The sequence below is a fragment of the Camellia sinensis genome, chromosome 15 (assembly GCF_055761805.1).
Source record: "Camellia sinensis isolate YWXY chromosome 15, ASM5576180v1, whole genome shotgun sequence".
Taxonomy (NCBI): domain Eukaryota; kingdom Viridiplantae; phylum Streptophyta; class Magnoliopsida; order Ericales; family Theaceae; genus Camellia; species Camellia sinensis.
In genome coordinates, this window is record NC_138975.1 from 48,626,790 (window position 1) to 48,646,235 (window position 19,446).

At 32.3% G+C, this 19,446-nt stretch overlaps 1 protein-coding gene across 14 annotated transcripts; it reads right to left on the reverse strand.

Moving 5' to 3' along the window:
• Positions 1-878: 878 nt before the first annotated feature.
• On the reverse strand, positions 879-14,388 carry LOC145789382 (putative disease resistance RPP13-like protein 1). 14 transcript variants are annotated; one of them, XM_082909499.1, is made up of 7 exons: positions 10,370-14,388; positions 8,421-8,571; positions 6,358-6,524; positions 6,151-6,261; positions 4,925-5,031; positions 4,121-4,210; positions 879-1,801 (listed from the first exon to the last, which is right to left on the reverse strand). In XM_082909499.1, exons 1-2 carry the CDS (start codon positions 14,275-14,277, stop codon positions 8,487-8,489), a joined length of 3,993 nt encoding a protein of 1,330 aa, XP_082765625.1. In that variant the 5' UTR covers positions 14,278-14,388; the 3' UTR covers positions 879-1,801; positions 4,121-4,210; positions 4,925-5,031; positions 6,151-6,261; positions 6,358-6,524; positions 8,421-8,486. The 14 variants fall into 14 exon arrangements, with proteins under 14 accessions (XP_082765625.1, XP_082765626.1, XP_082765623.1 ...); XM_082909500.1 differs by having other exon boundaries at positions 4,925-5,218; XM_082909497.1 differs by having other exon boundaries at positions 5,119-6,261.
• Positions 14,389-19,446: the final 5,058 nt, after the last annotated feature.

Consider the following 19,446-nt stretch of genomic DNA (forward strand, 5'->3'; position numbering starts at 1 on the left):
CGACATATTAATTATTAATTTTTTTTGTTAAAAAAATGTTAGTTAGTAAAACACTTTGAAGAGTAATAATATTTACAAATTATTATTATCATTATTATTATTATTATTATTATTATTAAGACTTTCCTATTCTATGATATCACACCTTTTAGTTGGAACATCGCTTTTGTTTTCTTTATTCTTTTTATTATTTAGTTAATCATGATATTGTGATAATCAATTATACTAAATTTACTTATAATTTGGAGGCGTATTAAAACTAAATGAATAACATTATATTAGTATAATGCTTCCCATCGTTCACGCATTACTAATGAACGATTGACTTGTAAAGTGTCATGTCATCGGATAAAAAATAAATTTGGCATAAAATTTTATTGTCAGTGAACAATATTAATTTTTAAAAATATGATCATTCTAACTTTACGCTTTAGGTGGTAATGCGAATTTGACATTAACACCAGCTTAATGGTAGTCCCAAATTACTTGTCCAAAATCACATCATTTTCAAAATTTAAGAGGGACGTGGAAATCAGAGATGGAATGAAGAATATACAGGGAGTAGCATGGCTTTCCTTACTCAAACAAGAACAAAGACTAGAAATACATAATAGATTGTAAAAGTGCATTGACATATTGAGATTTATTTTGAATGTAAACCCCATCATAACTAGGTTTAACCCTAACAATCTATTACATTTCGTATAAATCATTCTACAATCTATTATGTGTTCCTAACATTGCTCAGAAATATATATTAACAAAAAAAAAAAAAAAAAAAAACCTGACATGGCCCCAAGTACTGAAAATTTTAGCAGTTACTTCAAATAGGAATCTCAAAGGCCACTACTTATAAAAATTGAAGGCTAGCTTGAAAATGAAGACAGATCAACACTTTCTTGCAATCTCATTCATCCTTTATTTTTGTTCATGCCACTAGTATATAAACAATGGAAATCTAAAGACCTACTCAACCCCCAGTACAATCAGAAACCAATGAAAAGAATAGTCCTTTGGTACACCAACAATCAGAAACCAATGAAAAGAATAGTCCTTTGGTACACCAACCCTTCAAACCCCCAAAGCATCACATCTTAAAATGCTAGAATCCTAAAACCAAGTATATACATCAATCCCCTTCAATCTAACGTACAACTAGAGAATACAACATTCTCTTCAGATTTTACATTTCTCCATGACAGCTCTGGAGGAAGTACATATATGAACATTTCAAGCCATTTATTACTTTCCTCTCAACAAGCAATTTAATCAGAAGCTCAAATGAATCAACTTTGGCTCCATAATATATCAGCATAAGCTTTCTTATCTTCCCTCTCCTTTGTGACATAATCAGTTGCCTCCAACACTTCCTCTTCTTCATCTGCGATCTCTTCTTCTTCTTCCATCAATTCTTCAAATACAACTGCTTCCATAGATATCTTCTCTCACATTCAGCCCATGCTTCTCTCATAGCCTGTTTTGTTGCTGGTGTGTCACTGGGTTTATATTTCGGGGCAGGCACGACAAATGGCAATCTAATATCATCCAATCTCAGACTCTTATGGTTGGGACTACTGTTTGCATCTGATGGTGAAACAATGAAAATGATACCAAGCTCCTAGTTACAGACGTGAAGTCTTGAACCCAATACATAATTTGTCTTCATAGCTCCAACCACCTTTGTCCTGAGTGAATTAGAAATTGGGCGTCCCCAAGCAAGGGCACTGAAGTTATGGGACCCACAATACACCCATCCAAAGGATGAAGCATCTTTCTTAGACTAGAAGCATCTTCGGGCTACCTGCTTTTACCATACATTCTCTCATCTATTATCTTTAACTTAAAATCAGAAATTTCCAAAAACATAAATTGAAATAGAAATAACAGATAAGGAGGGAACTGGAGTACATAATGTGGCTTAAATTGTAACTTCACATAATACTAAGACATAGCACCACATTTAGGAGAGAACAATCTTCTCATACTTGTCTATTATATCATAATATTATAAGATTACTCCAATACATCATATGATGTGCTAATCTTTGAGATCATGATCATTCATGCATACATGAAAACCCAGGCATGACCTTGAGCACAAATTGAAAATCTCTTCTATATTCGATTCAATGTTGACACTTGGAAAATGAGAAATGAGAAAAGAGAAAAGAATAGAAGTGACACAGAGATGGTGTGATAGGAGCACCATGGAGAAATTAGGGAGAGGAAGCAATGCTACGGATTGGAACTTCCTATGCAAGAAGGGGAAGGAACATATATATATACACAGCTAGCACCTTTGGAAATTGTTGAATTAAATAAAATAAGCCTCAAAGACTCCTCAAAAGTTGAGTCACATTCCTAGTCTCCTTAATCGCAATCGCATGAAGAATTTTAAAAGTAAAGACAATTAAAGATTAAAGGTTGATAGAGTTGAGTTGGTACAGGACTGTGGCTTCCTAACTCAATGTATGATATGTTGTATGTAGAAAATACAATTATTTTTTATTATTATTTTTTTTTTTTTGGGGGGGGGGGCCTAAGTAACTAAAATTCATTAACTAAAAATGGAAGGGAAACCCAATACAAAAAGGAAAGGATGTTACACCATAATAACCTCCAAAGACCAGAAAGGACAACTCCTATACATATGCCAAAAAGCCTAAGGATTCTTACAAGACAGAATCTACATAGTCAAAAAGAGTGTCTATGGAAGGCAAAGCCCTCCCAAAAGACCAACAATACGAAGTGGACAAGAAAAAGCTCTTGATTCTATGCACATGCCCCTCAACACCTTGGAATGCTCTCGTGTTATGCTCCCTCCAAATAAGCCATATCAAGCAAAATTTTGGATGTACAGGCTTTGTTAGATCAATTCAAAAAATTTGGATGTTAGCATTTATGCTTTCAGGTGATAGATTTGTAGCACAATAGTCATGGTCATTGGTTAACAAAGAATTGTAATTTTCCTTTTCTTTTGTGGGTTGGGTTCTACCTTCTTGCCACAACAACTTCTCTCTGGAAGCTAATTTCAAAGCAGTGCAAGGTCAATTTGTATTAGCGATTTGGAAGGTAATTAACAGGCTATTTGTTGGAAGGGGAAGGATTAACTCTTGATCTAGTGTCAAATAAAAGAAATATGACATTCAGAAATACTTTCTTTAAAATAGAGTTCGCATTTTCTTGGCTATGGATTTTGTAAAACGCAGAAGGGTTTCTGGACTAAAAAGTGATTGAATTCATAGGATAGGTTGTTAGAAAATATCATGAGATGGTAATCCAGCAGTCCCCAGAAGTTGGATGCTTCACACATGTGATGTATGTTTCAATTTGAAATGGCTAGCTTCCGCATAAGCTCGTAGGGATTGAGCTAAGATCCATTACAGTTGTTATTTAAATCAAATAATCTCTATTCCAGAACAGTATGTCATATTTCCATCTCATAAGTGAATACAACTGCATTCACCCTAGGTGTGCATCTGTGAATACAACAGTTCAGAATGACAAGGGAATCCAAAAGAAATCGAAGAATGACTCAACTTCACAGAATAAACTTAATATGGCTTTGGATCACTTATTATTGCATTGTCCTATGGCTTTGGATCTATGGCATCGTCTCTTTCGTTTGGTTGATGTCCAATGGCTGGCTTCGGATCTTGTCTAGTAATGATTTCACTGGATTTTTGGGATTTTGGAGGTACAATGAAAGCAAAAGTGACGTGTCATTGTGTTGTCTTCACAATTTTTGGGTGATTTGGTTGGAAATGAATGCAAGGATCTTTGAGGACAAATTTGATGATACAACATCTATGTGGGATAGAGTATGTCATTTGGCATTGTTTTGGACTTCTGTTTCGACTCCTTTTAAGGGGATTTCATTTTATTATTATTCTATTTTATTTCTAGAGATTGAAAAGTGACATGTGATGGTTAAATTGTTTCTTAGTTTTGGTGATTGATGTTTTCTCTCTTCTATTGTAGAGGACATCTTGTCCTCTTTTTGTACTCTTTCTTTTTTAATCAAATTTCCTTTTGTTGCTAATCAAAAAAAAAAAAAAAGGAAAAGAAAGGAATCTTGGAAGAGACAGACTTCAAAACAGTAAGGAGGGAATGTGTTTACCTTGACATGCATGGGATGATTAACTCTATCGTTGGGATAAGAAATCGCATCATGAAGAATGCCTATGTTTCTTAACCTTTGCCATGTTTTCTGTACATAAAACAAATTACGCAAATTATGTGTTACCAGGGAAAAAAAATAAAAAAATAGTTGATTGACTATTAAACAAGAAGAAATGGACGAGTTTTCACTAACATAATAATGGGAAGTCAAAGCTACAAAAAAACACTGTTGTATTTTCATTTTTATTTTAACTAGAAAAGAAGACAGATTTTTTGTTTCACTTGCAAGCACTATTGATTTGATATTTGCTTATTTCCGCAAATCTTTAGGCCAATTGTAGTGGCAGTCAGTCACCAATCCCACATGGATTTAAACAGGCATTTTATTTTATTTTTATTTTGTTTACATTCGAAATATATGATTTAACCAGGCTAGACATGAGATATTCCTCATAAATATCAGTAGGGCTGTGTGGGACTTAGTTGCACACCTATACTTTTATCGCATACCTTAATGAAATATAAAAATTAGGAATAATTTATTTATAAAAAGAAAAACAAACAAACAAACAAACAAACAAACAAAGCAAAATAACACATGGAATCTAGTTAAAAACCATTAAATTATCTTGCAGGTAATCAAAAGGTCAGGATACTTGCTAGAAACACACAAGGTATTTTGAAGCTAAGATTCCACAACTTGCATTTTTCACTCTTTCAATTTTGGGGAAAATGATTCTAACGGATGGGTTTCAAATTTTGATTCATGCCACATGAACTGCAAATAGTAAAAGTCACTTACATCTGGATCAGACTCTTTAGACTCAGAGAACTGCACTGATGTCTTTCCAGAAGCTACTGAAAATGCAGCTAAGAATTGTGAAGTGACTGATCCAATTGAAGATGAACCTTGACAATAGAATAGATAAGTATACTGAGAGAAATATATTTCAAATTTCTGAAGAAGAGTCTAGTATTATACAAGAAAACACTCACCGAAAACAAAATCAGTTTCCAAATATTCTGGCCATTTGTAACGACTTAAGTTGTCTAATCAGATTAATGTCAAACTTAAGGGAACAAACGGATAAGATGTCTGTTTCAAGGACAGAAACAAATACATATTAATCAGATTGAATTTTTTGGAGAACTGGTAGCTTCAACACGATTTAGATTGAACTTTTTCTAATCTTTGATCCATAATCCCAATATTTAGCACTATCATTTTTTCCTTTTTAGTTTAATAATATACAACTTCCAAGTAGTCACCAATTCAAGGTGCTTTTGCTTGCACGGGTAATTTCATAGCACATTTTCTCATCACTTACCATGAAGAGGCACGTAAAAATCTGATGGAAACTTTAATGTTAAAAATAAGAGAAATCTTAACGTTGTGAAGTGAAGTCTCCTATATCTTGGGTACTAAAGTAATGTGAAGTATATAAGCATGAGGGCACCTGATCTCAACAGCTAGCTTTTGTGGTTGAGTTTTACTCAAGACCGTGTAACAAATACATTTTTGCTAAACAGGAAAAAAAAACATAAATAAATAAATAAGAGAATTTTTTTGTGCATAGACAGAACCTGGACTCAAAATCTTTTGTACCATGTTTTACAAACTAATCCATATTTTATTAACAATTTTCAAAACATAAAACGTGTTGTGCATTCATAAACATGTAAATATATGCAAATCCAAATCTTCCAATAACAAAGTGATGAATTCACACTTGACAGACACATAAAAAGTGCCCATGCGTGCAAAATAGGTTTCTCATTAGAAGCGTAAGAAACTGTGTACAAGAGATGCGGGAGCATGGAAGGCCATGGTCCCCTTGGATCTAAACGTTCCAACTTCTCCCAGTTGCATTTGAGGAAACCTCCAAAAATTACATAGGTTGCGCCAAAACAATACAGCATATGATTTAGTTTTCCAATGCAGCCCTTCCAATCACAAATCACACCACAATTGAATGTTCCTACATACTAAAGGAAAAACTATAATCTCACAAACTTCATTACTATTACCTCTTGAAGTTGCTAGAGGCCTGTAGACCTCTGAATTGATGCAACTAATGAACATATTGCAGAAACATGTTCAGATTGCACTACTTTTGATATGTCTGAAAAGGAAGGTCCCTGCACAAGATAACACCACCAAAACTTGGCATAAACATACTATCATAGTAAATAAGCTGCAATAGGAAAGGATCCAGTATATGACTTAAACATCACCTGTGACACATACAGTATCAATTGTACTATGATGGTGCTTCCTTCTAAAGCAGTCACAAGTACCTCTTTTGAATAAACATATCCAGAAAACTTGAATAAGCCACTATCTGATAAAGGAGCAACCCACTTTGCAACATTTCTTGGTAGAAACCCAAGTCGAACGCTATCTAGTGCAAGGAGTGAAGCAAACAATTAAAATGCAGTAGTAACAGCAAAATAGTCCAAAGCTTAACACACACATATGAAGAAAAAGATCAGCTTCCAATAAATGCAAATTGAAAGCATCACACTAGCAAGAAATGCAACATGGAAGCACCTTGTAGTGTCACAAATAAGGACTTATTTTCAAGAACTACTTTTAGGATTGAAGGGAAAACCTCAGTGAGGATAGGAGAAGCAAACGGCAAGCACTTAATGGATTTGGATTAGAAAATGAATTCATGTTTGCAAATTTAACACTACTTTAACCATGCTAGTGTTCCGCTTAATATGTCTTGTGCTCTTGACAACATTACTTTAGAAATATGAAGGTTCCTATAAAAATCCAATTCCCCCCAAAACAAAAAGCCTAATACTGATTTAGAGCTCATACTCTACACTATTAAAGCCCAATTTAAGAGAGAAGAGGAGCATCTTTTCTCAGATTTTCAATTTTTATCTAGATGCAACAATTTTTGGTGGTACAGCCATAATTTGATTACCATTTACCACAAGGCCATTTCGCATGAAGATGTGTAGCTAAATCATGGACCGACATAATTTGAAAGGTAATCTTCTTTTAAATTTGCTTTCTATTCTCCACTGGAGATGGAGCTGCATCGGAAACTATGACGGAATGACCGTTGTGCTGTGATGTGAATACCCAATGGCAGTTTAGATAATAAATAAATAAAGAAAAAAACAAAAGGTAGAAGAGAAAGAGGTAAACGTTGGAGAAGATATCCAAGAGGGAAAGAAAATAGTGAAAGTTTTGTATCAATGTAAAATTTAAAAGATAATTACAAATAAGTAGTGAAGTTTATAATTATTAATAATTATAACTATTTTTTTTTATAATAAATATGTAATTTCTTTCTCAAATTACCACTAATTAGTAATTTTCTTAAAAAAAAAAATACTTTTTGACATTGAGGGATGATATTGCCCTTTCACAATTAATGCATTAATCAAGTCCTGGCCCTTATGTATTTTGTTAAATAACTAAGTCAATACTGAGGTAACAAGATTTTAACTGATTAAAAAGTGAATTGACTCCAGGTCACAGAGATTGGATTGACTTTCTTCTAAGCTATAAGCCAAACTCTATGGGAATTGTCACAGAACTTGAGCAGTGGCAATCCAAAAAAAAGAGCATTACCTCTAATTTATGTTATCTAACTTTATTTCCTTTCTGTCACATATTCAAAACTGTTTTAATTCACAAGCATGTAATGTTAAAGCATCTTGAGTGAAAGCAATAAGAAATTGATGAATGTGTTGACTCTATAAGACTAGCAAACTAATGCACAAAGTGCCAGTAAAACTAGAAACAACAATAACACAAATTCCTGTATTTGTATTATGGTTGTCCATATGGAAAAGAAAAATATTAAATGAAAAACAAGTACACTCTTTCTTAGAAAAGGAACCAACAAGTACACGTTTTCCTGAAAAAGGAGCATTACATAACACAAATTTTTAGCTGATTATGACAAGAACATAACTAAGTCACATAAAAACATGTTTCTAATGTAGAACATTGACATTCAAATATGTTCAACAATCCAATAGCTGGAACAAAAAAAAAGAAAAAGAAAAGAAAAAAAGAAGAAGAATCTCCACATAATATGTTTTACTCCAAGACTCAAAAATTGGATTGGTCTTATTCTAAGTTCAAAAGCAGAACTTTATTTTAGAGCTTTCCCTCAATCTTTTTTATCCAACTTCGATTCCTCCAAGTTGCATCATCAGAACTGTTTTAATTCAAAATCATGGAATGTCAAAAACAGTTCTGAGTGTGCTTCACTTCCAATTTTAGCAATAAAAGAACTCTATAAGACCAACAAACTAATGTAAAAAGTTACCTGTAAAAGTTGAAAGTTGAAGCTGAGAGGGTTACACATTCACTTCAACATCATGGTAAAAGATCATCAACATCTTCGACATTCCTCAATGATCTCCGATCGCCACATGATCTCCGATTGCCACATCTTGGACATTTTTGGACATCCAAGACTGGTAGTTAATTAAAAGCCATGCAAGAAGACCAAACCATGTATCCATTGTCATTGACTAGAAAGAAAACGAATGAGAGTTGGAAAACATGATGTACAATGACCTTAAAATAGTATGCTACAACTTAGGAAAATTAAATTCTAAATTAGTGAAATATGAAGTAATAAAAAAATTAATTTATAAATCAAATATAAAAAAACTTATGGAAAGGATAAAACTACAAAATGTAAGAAATCCACCTGATGTAACTCAGTAGAACACAAGCTTGGTCAAATGCACAAACAGAGCACCAAGTAAAATGCACTCAACAACAAATTTATGCGAACTTGCAGTACTTTTTACCAAAAAAATTAGAAGGTAGAGAAGGTTTTGGTTTTCATCGATAGTCCTTTAAACAAGTTTCTGACAGGGAAGAATTCAACTTGCAGGCATAACAAGAATTGTGCAAACCATTAACCATTAGAAGTACTAAACTTCAAACACATATAACAAACATATTCATCAAAATGAAGAATTATAAATTCTCGAATTATGCAAGTTCCTTTCAAGAAAAAAAAAATTGTTTAGGATAATTACGGTTGCATTTGGTTCTTTTTTGGAATTGTGATTCCAATCAAAAAATTTCAAAACTCATAACCAAACACACAACTCAAAACTCTTTTTAAAACTCAAAACCAAACTCTTTTCAAAACTCTATTTAAAAAAAAAAAATTCAATAAAATATTTTTTTATTTTGTTTTATAAAATTATTTTTAGAATCATGATTTGAGTGTGAAGTCGTTTTTTGAGTTATGAATTTTGAAAAGAAAAAATTTGTTTTGAAAAGAGTTTTGAGTTGTATTTTGAAATTTTTTGAATTTATTTTTTTAAAATATTTAAAAGATTTCCTAATTTTATTTTTTTAGGGTAAATATTTTATATTTTAAATATTTATTTATCTATTTTAATGTGCATTATATTTCATACATTTGTGTGCTGTATTTTTTAAAATATTTTAAATATCAAAAAAATTTCAAAAAATTATTTTTTTTAAATATAATTTTTTTGTTATGTGTTTGGTTACGGTTTGAGTGTAGTGTTTTGAAAGTAGTGTGGAGTTTCAAATTATGTGCTTGGTTATGAATTTTGAAAATAATTTTAAATTGAGTTTTGAGTTATGTGTTTGGTTACAATTTAAGTATGGAGTTGTATTTTAAATTTAAAATATTAAAAATTGGGCAAATTACATATGCCTCCCTTGAGGTTTGGCTAAATTACAGATACCCCTGAGGTTTCGGAAATTACATCCTGCCCCCTAAGGTTTGTATTTTCATAACAATTTGCCCCCTGAGATTTAAATTTTGTAACAAATTACCCCCTAATTTGTTATGCAAATATAGCATTTAGGGAAAAATTTGTAATTTCTCAAACCTCAGGGGTATTTGTAATTTAGCCAAACCTCGAGGGGTATATGTAATTTGCCCAAAAATAAAATTTTCTTAAATATTTTTTAATATTTTAAAAAAATAAATCCAAAAAATTTCAAAATACAACTCAAAATTCAAAAACTCAAAACTCAAAATATAACTCAAAACTTTTTTCAAAATTTAAAAACACTTTTTAAAACCCAAAACCAAACAAAATTTTTCTTTTCAAAACTCAACTTATAATCCCACACTTAAATCATAAATCCACACTCAAATCATAATTTCAAAACTAAACCAATGTAGCCTATGTTTCTTCTTTATTATTATTATTGTATATCATAATTTCACATCATTATTAATATTATTATTGTATATCATTACTCAAAACCAACCTTATGATCAATGAATGTGGAAGTACGTACAGTGTATCAGGTTCAGAATCCATTGCTGGATGAAAAGTGAGTTGCTCAAAGATCGCTTCACCATCCATGTGTATAACAGGGACACAAGCAATCTTATGCCAGCCTTGTCCTTCCCCCTTGAGGTAACGAGGTTTTAGCATTGGACAGCCAATCAATTCCAGCATAAAGAGAGAGGTGGGAAGCCCCTCTTCGACCAAGGATTGGATCTGAGGGCAATTCGCAATCGTCATGTATTTGAGAGAGCCAAGGAGTTGAAGGCCCCTGCTGTCCAACGATCTGAGATTTGGTAGATATTCAATGCGGAGTGACATAAGAGTCGATGGTAACAACCCCTCCTCCGGAAAGGACTCCACCCCATCTTCTGGAAAGCACTGCCCCCAATATTCACCTCCTAATCTGAAGTGTCTAAGAGAAGGGAGCCTTTGCAAATCCCATTCTCTTCGGCGAGCAGTAAGTTTTCTGCAACTTAGGATTTCAAGTGAATGTAAGCTGGAGGGAAGCCCACCTTCCGGAAAAGACTCAATTTCTGGACAATCATATAATTGTAGTAATTGAAGAGATGGGAAGAGGGTATGCATTCCTTCAGGCAGTGACTTGAGCTTCTCACATTGCCAGATCGTAAAGTCAGTCAGATTGAGTGCGGATAGTCCTCCTCGGGGAAAAGATATCAGATTAGAAAACCCATCTAAGAAAAGTGACTCGAGAGATGTCAAATTTTGGAACCCAAGCATGTTTAGATCTGTAATACTGTTGAAATTTGTACAAAACAGGATTTCTAGAGATCGAAGCTTTGGAAAGAATCCAAGCCACATGGGTTTGAGAGCATCACAGCATGATAAGGACAAAGTTTCAAGGGATTTGTAGCAGTTCTCCATATCCTCAGATCTGGGGAACCCTAGTTTTGGAAGGCATGTAAGCATGGGCGGCAAAGAATGTAGAACTTTACAATTGAAGATTGAAAGGCATGTAAGCATGGGCGGCAACCCTGTATCTGGGAATGACAATAGGCTTGGACAACTCCATACCTTGAACTTCTTCAGATTTGTTAAAGTGCACAGCTCGGGTGTCAATTCCTTTAAATTAGGCATATCTGAAATCTCCAATTTTGTAAGGGAAGACAAACCTTGACACCCCAATTCTACCCCATCACATCCATTCAGTACTAATTTACTTGTGTCTGCACCACAAATATTCGAAAGTTGGGCCATAAGTCTTGAGCATTCCTGAATCTCAAGTCTCACACAAGATGGAATGTGTTTGGGTAAGCCTCCAATCAGCTTTGGACATTTGATTACCTCAAGCACTTTAAGCTTAGAGAACTCTCCAGATTCTAATATATACCAATCCACCCACTCCAACATATTTTTAAATCTAAGAGTCTCTAGAGATTGAAATGGTTTGCTTAAAGAACTATCTCCATAGAATTCATGGCCTACTTTTGTTATTCCTTGCATCCTTGAAATTTCAAGGTCTTTCAAAGAGGGCAACTGACCAAACGGTGGCAAGGAAAAGCAATACTCACAATTGTCAAGAGACAAATGCACTATATTACAAAATGATTTATCTCCCAACCAATCTGGAAAACGTGTGCCACCAAAGTTTTTAATCTCAAGGCGTTTCAAGTTTGTATGAGGTTTTAGCTTGTCAAGAACATCTCTCTCATTCCGTGAATCATTGGTACTACTACTCCATTCGAGTACCAGTTCTTCAAGGTACATTTTCTCCTCCAATTTTGCCTCCATTGCACCCATGCCATTAGTTACATTTTGCAAACTTGAAATGGAGAGCCTCCTTTTAAGATGACGAAACTCCTTCAACTCTTCAATACCTAACCCCTTGGATTTGCCCACCACAAAGGCAGTTAAAAGTTGGAGGCCTTTTAATTGACTCATTTGCATTGGCATCTCCTGTAAATTAGTGCCAGTAATATCAAGATGGCGCAACTGAATTAGTTTTCGAAGATTTACCGGCAAGGTAGTTAGCTGATGACAATTATATAGCAGTAATGTTTCTAAATTATACATGGTACAAACTGATTCAGGCAATTGTTTGATTTTTGTGTAAGAAAGATCCAAATACCGTAGATGTAGTAAATTTCCAATTGAATGAGGCAATTCCATAATCTTATAATGTGGCAAAGACAACAACCGTAAGCATGTTAGTTTTGGTAAAATATCATCCAAAACCTTTTTGCTCAACCACGAATAAGAATAGCCTAGTGTTAGAAAAGTCCTTAAAAACTTGGCATCAATAATTAGCTTGTATTTTTCAAAGCCATCAAATTTGCCTCTAACACATGAGAAATGATGTACCCTTTCAGAAATATGATGTGTGTTGTCGTCCTCTAACATATAACAGAAATCTCCAGACACAGCTTGAGCTAAATCATTAACAAGATCATGCATGACAAAACAATATTTATTGGCATTTGATCGTTGAAAAAATGACCTTGATTGCAATTCATAGAAGCACTCATAACCTACCTCTTCCCTCGTTTTATTACTTCTGGGTTGCTCAACAAAACCTTCAGCCATCCACATTAAGACTAATCTCTCCATTTGAAATTCATAATCTTTAGGAAATATAGAACAATAAGCAAAGCATCTCTTTAAATGCGAAGGGAGGTAATGATAGCTCAATTTTAAGGCTGGAAGAATATTGCTTTTCTCCTTTGGCAAATCCCATATTCCACTTTTCAATATATTATTCCAATCCTCAACATCCCGTTTAGAGCGCAAAAGACCGGCTAATGTTTTTGCTGCTAGAGGCAAACCTTTACACTTTTTCACAATCTCTTTACCAATCCTTTCAAGATTTGGATGTGCACCACAATCTCCCTTCTCAAATGCATGTTTGGCAAACAATTTCCAGCAATCTTCATCCGATAATTGCTGCAAACGATGAATAGGAACTGTTTGCATAATAGATGAAACGCTCTCATTGCGCGTTGTAACAATAATCCTGCTCCCATGTTCTCCATATCCAAAAGGACTCCTCAAGCTATCCCAGTTATCATAGTTCTCATTCCAAACATCGTCTAGAACGATAAGAAATTTCTTCCTACTCATGCATTCCTTGAGCTTGACTTGAAGCTGATTAAAGTCCTTTGTACTAAGGTCCATTGTATTAGAACCCTGCGGAATCACTGCCTCAAGAATTGTTCTTGTAACCCTTACAACATCGAATTCATCAGAGACACAAACCCATGCTTTCATATCAAAGTGATCATCCACTCTGCCATCATTGTATAAAAATTGAGCAAGGGTGGTCTTGCCAACCCCACCCATCCCCACTATCGCAATCACATCTATCTTCTGATTACCACCACTTGCCTCATCCGAGAGCAGCAACTTAATTACATCCTCCTTGTCTTTATCCCTTCCACAAACACCAGATTCATCAACCAAAGAAGTTGTTGGCAATCTGTGATACAATTTTTGCCCAGCAACTTCTCTCAAACCGAGGACATCTTTTTCTTTCGCAAAATATTCTAATCTATCAATGATCTCCTCTATCTTGGACACTATATCTGCATCAAATGAATTAGAGGAAGAATTCAAGGTGGGGTTTCGTACCTCAGCTTCAGACTTGCATCGCAGAGCTTCGGTGGCAATCTCATCGAGTAAATCATCTGCATGATACACAGCAACTTTAAGTTCGTCCACCCAGTCTTTCACAGCAGGGTTAGTGATCTGCTTGTACTCTGCATCATCGAGCACAACATTAAGTCCCAGCAATGTTAACTTGAGCTTCCTGAGGAGTTTATCATCATGCTTTTGAGCACGGAAAAAGTTGACGAACTCGCGAGAAGCCAAACGGTCAAACAGCACTTGAAGGGTGGCGGACAGAAATGCTCCTCCAACCAAGGCGGCAGCCATGTTGTTGGTTTTCTTTTAGTTGTAGAGGTAGAAACAGAGAATAGGAAAATGAAGGAAATAGATTGTAGTCTTGTAGAGTGAAAGAAGAGAAGCCAAGGTTGATTTGCTCTGAGAAAGAAAAAATTATTTGATGAGATCAAAGCCTTTGCCTGCAAGTTGGACCTAGTCTTTGTCTGCAAGTTGCAAATAGTGTTATATGAACATAATTTTTGTCATTGCCAAGTTATTTTGAAATTAAACTCTATATAAAAATTGTGGTGATATATAACTAAATTTATAAATAAAAACCACCACTACGAGTGATAAAAAAAACACAACTATAAATCATTAATCAAACATTCCTAATTTAATTAATTGTGATGAGAACTGAAAGTATTTCTGAAAGGAAGGGCCATCTTTGCAATTAACAAATAAGAAACCAAACTCTATCTATAATAATACAAATTGCAGCCGGCTCTAGTCCCCCCTGGTCCACCGTTGCAGGTAGTTGTTGTGAATTTGTCCTATTTCTCCCCCACCGAAATAAAGCTATTGAGATGATCTGACAAGGAAACTACCATTCAATATATTCTTTTTTCTTTTTTAAAAAATTTAAGATAAATTACGAATATATTCTTGAGATTTATATAAGATACAAATTATTTTATATGGTTTTGAAAATTGCATTTCACTCTTAAAATTTCTAATTTCATATTAAATGACCCTTTTTACTAATATATCATCAAGTCAATTAATAGTTTTAATAATGTCAAAATTTTGCTTCAATTAAAAATTCAAGTAATTTTATTATTGTATAATAGTGCAGTTAGAATTTTTTTTTCTTTTTTATTTATTTTGTTAAATAAAAAATTTCAACAATGAGATGTCTATATAAGCAATTTGTATTTTAAACAAACTTCATAAAGTTCATTTATAATTTACCCTAAAATTTAAAATAATTAGTATTTTAAATCATGCTTAAATCTTAGAGTGAAAGAAGAGAAACCGTAAGAATATCCATAAAGTGGCCCATATGCCACATGTTTGTTTTATTTATTTATTTATATTATATATATTTAATTAGTTTAATGGTTAATGGGTAACTAACGTCTGTTCATTATCTCATATGGTGGTTTCATGGGACCTTACAACTTCCCTGATGGTGGGAAGTTATAAGAAGTTACACTTGGATATGGGTTCAAGCCTATCTATATATATGTCTGTGATAGCCATCAAACACAGACGTTGTTTTGTGAATAGAATATGCTTGAAACTGTTCCTTTCACTTTTCCCATATAATTCTGTAAAAGTATCCTGTGAGTAGGTTTTGTTTATACATTCAGGATTTGATTATTCAAGGATAAAGATTCAAAAGCTTGAATATCATGGCAGGAGGTATTCTTCTTTCTGAATTAAAATTATTTTAATTCTCACAAAACCAAGATTGATTTGCTCCTGGAAAGAAAAAAAATTATTTGATGGGATCACATCACCACTTTGCTTGCAAGTTGCAACCTTTCTTTTTCTTTGAAATGTAGGAGGGGTGGGAGGGGGAGGGGGGTGCCAATTAAATTATATATAAAATTTACCACTAAATTAAAATTATTTTATTCGTAGCAAAAATATTGTATGCAAATTATAATAAAAGATACATTATTATAATTATAAATTTTCTAAAAAACATCATTAAATTTGTAAATAAATTTCTTAGACAATATTAGAATATATACAAAACAAAAGCAAAAACAAAAACAACAACAACAAAACAAACTGTATTATATGGATACTTTTTTTCATATTATAGAACAAGTAGTAGCGCTATACAAAAAGAAAAACTATATAGCAGTAGTGCTATACAAAAAGAAGAGAAACCAAGATTGATTTGCTCCGGGAAAGAAAAAAATTGTTTGATGGAATCACATAACCAGTTGCACCAAGACTTTGCCTACAAGTTGCAACCTTTCTTTTTCTTTGAAACGCAAGAATTAGAAAGATGGAGAGGGGAGGGGGAGGGGGAGGGGGAGGGGGGTGCAAATTAAATTTTATATTTAAAATTGATCACTAAATTAAAATTATTTTTTTCATAGCAAAAATATTGTATGTAAATTATAATAAAAGATATATTATTATAATTATAAATTTTGCAAAAAACATAATTAAATTTGCAAATAAAATTTTCAGTCAATATTAGAATATGCACAAAACAAAAACAAAAATAAAAACAAAAAAGCGCTTTTTTGTTTTTAGTACAAACATCTTTTTAGTACAAGAATATGTACAAACCAAACATCTTTTTAGTCGTCCAATGCCTCACTTTTGGCCACTAAATTTTTTTTAGTCGCCAAAAAGCTTTACTTTTGACTACTAAAATTTTTTAGTCAGTAAAAGTCATATATCGGCAACCAAACAGATTTTTAGTCGCCAAAACCTATACTTTTGGCTACTAAATTTTTTTAGTCGCCAAAAATCTTTACTTTTGGCTACTTATGCTTTTTTAGTCACCAAAACCTATACTTTCAGCGACCAAAGGTGTTTTTTTAGTCGCCAAATATGTTTTTTCTTGTAGTGAGCAAATAGTATTATATGGACACTTTTTATATTATAGAACAAGTAATAGAGCTATATAAACAGAAAAATTATATAGTAATAGTGCTATACAAATAGTGTTATATGAACATAATTTTTGTCATTGTTACATTATTTTGAAATTAAATTTTATATAACAACTGTAGTGATATCTAACTAAATTTATAAATAAAAACAATCACTATGAGTGATAATCAAACACAACTATAAATCATTAACTAAACTTTTTAATTTAATTAATTGTGGTGAGAACTTAAAGTATTTTTTTGAACGAGGGGTCATCTTTGCAATTAGCAAAGAAGAAACCACACACTACCTATAATAATACAAATTGCTCAGACTCTGACACAGCCCCTTTCTAGTCCCCCTGGTCCACCGTTGCAAGTAGTCTCTGCCCGTTTGATAGAGCTGTGGAGAAATGATTATAGATTATAACTTAAGAAATTATAAATTATAGTTTTAAACATAAACTGTTAACTTATTTAGTGCAGTTGTGAGATTATGGATTTAAGCAGTAGAGTAGTGTTTGGTTAATAAGCTGTAAAATACTTTTTTACTGTGTAATTGTCATTTTTGCCCTTATATGATATAAAAATGATTATTTTGTCATTCTTTTCAGTTTTAATTTGAAAAAAATTATTTCATTAATAAAAGCCAATATAATTAGTATTACAGAAATTATTATTTCCATTTTTTCATTATAAATTAATTAGTATAAAATTATATTATTTTTTCATTATAAATTAATTAGTGTCAATCAATGGCTTATTTTCATTTTTTCATTATAAATTATTATTTTCATTTTTCAATTAGTATAAAATTATTTCATTATAAATTAATTAGCGCCAATTAATGGCTTATTTTCATTTTTTCATTATAAATTATTATTTTCATTTTTCAATTAGTATAAAATTATTTCATTATAAATTAATTAGTGTCAATTAATGGTTTATTTTCATTTTTTCATTATAGATTATTATTTTCATTTTTTCATTATAAATTAATTAGTATAAAATCATATTATTTTTTCATTATAAATTAATTAGTGTCAATTAATGGCTTATTTTCATTTTTTCATTATAGATTATTATTTCCATTTTTTCATTATAAATTAATTAGTATAAAATTATGTTATTTTTTCATTATAAATTAATTAGTGTCAATTAATGGCTTATTTTCATTTTTTCATTATAGATTATTATTTCCATTTTTTCATTATAAATTAATTAGTATAAAATTATATTATTTTTTCATTATAAATTAATTAGTGTCAATTAATGGCTTATTTTCATTTTTTCATTATAGATTATTATTTTCATTTTTTCATTATAAATTAATTAGTATAAAATTATATCATTTTTTCATTATAAATTAATTAGTGTCAATTAATGGCTTATTTTCATTTTTTCATTATGGTGGTGTTTGGTAGCACTTAATTTCAGCTTAAATCAGCTTTTGGCTTAAAATAAGCCATTTTGGAGTGTTTGGTTGAGCTTATAAGAGATAGATTATAGCTTAAATTAATTGATTTTGAGCTAAAAGTTGTAAGTTGCCTTAGAGTTGTTTTTTTTTTTTTTTAGCTTAAGCGCGCTGTTGGGTGTGGAAGGGCAAAATGACTTAAATGCCCCTTCAAAAATTGAAAAATCACCAAAATACCAATATATAAACTTGAAAATCAAACAATATTCACGTCCGGAGAGAGAGAGAGAGAGAGAGAGAGCGTGAGGCGATTTTCGGTGGCTTGAGAGGCGATTTCCGGCGACGATTTCTAGCTAAGATTTCGAGTTGTACTCTCTCTCTCTCGTGTTGGTTCGTCACTTTGTTCTCTCTCTGTCTCTCTTTCTTTGGCGTTGGTTCATCGCGAAGCCTTGGTTCGTCGCCATCGTGATCGTGAAGCTCTGTCTATCTCTCTCTCTCTTCGGCGTTGGTTCGTCGCCATCACGACCTAAACCAACGCCATCGTCGCGATTTATGTTGGTCTCTATCTATGTGTGTGCCTCCGTCATCGTCCCCTATTCCCTATCCCTCATCACGATCAGCGGTGAGAGGCGATTTCAAACCCTAGCGCCAATTCGTCACCGCCGTGCTATCGGAGCTAGGCTTTTCAGCCTTTTTTTTTTCTTTTTTTTTCGGGAGTTTTTCACTGTTTTTTAATCAAAAAAAAAACAATAATAATTAAGCATTTTGGCCATGAATGAAATAAATTTATATTGAAAAAATGAAAAAAAAAATTATACTAATTAATTTATAATGAAAAAATGAAATAATTTTATACTATATGATTTATAATGAAATAATTTTATAATAATTGATTTATTATGAAAAATGAAAATAATAATCTATATGTGAATTTGTCTCACTTCTACCCACTGAAATAAAGCTATCAAGATGATCTGACCAGGAAACTACCATTCAATATTTTTTTTAATAAAAAATTTAGGAAAAATTATGAATACATCTTTTGAGATTTATTTAAAATACAAATTATTTTGTATGATTCTGAAAATTGTATCTTGTCCTTTAAAACTTCTAATTTCATAATAAATGGTTCTTTTAATTAATAAATTATCAAGTCAATTAATAGTTTTAATGATGTCAAAAATT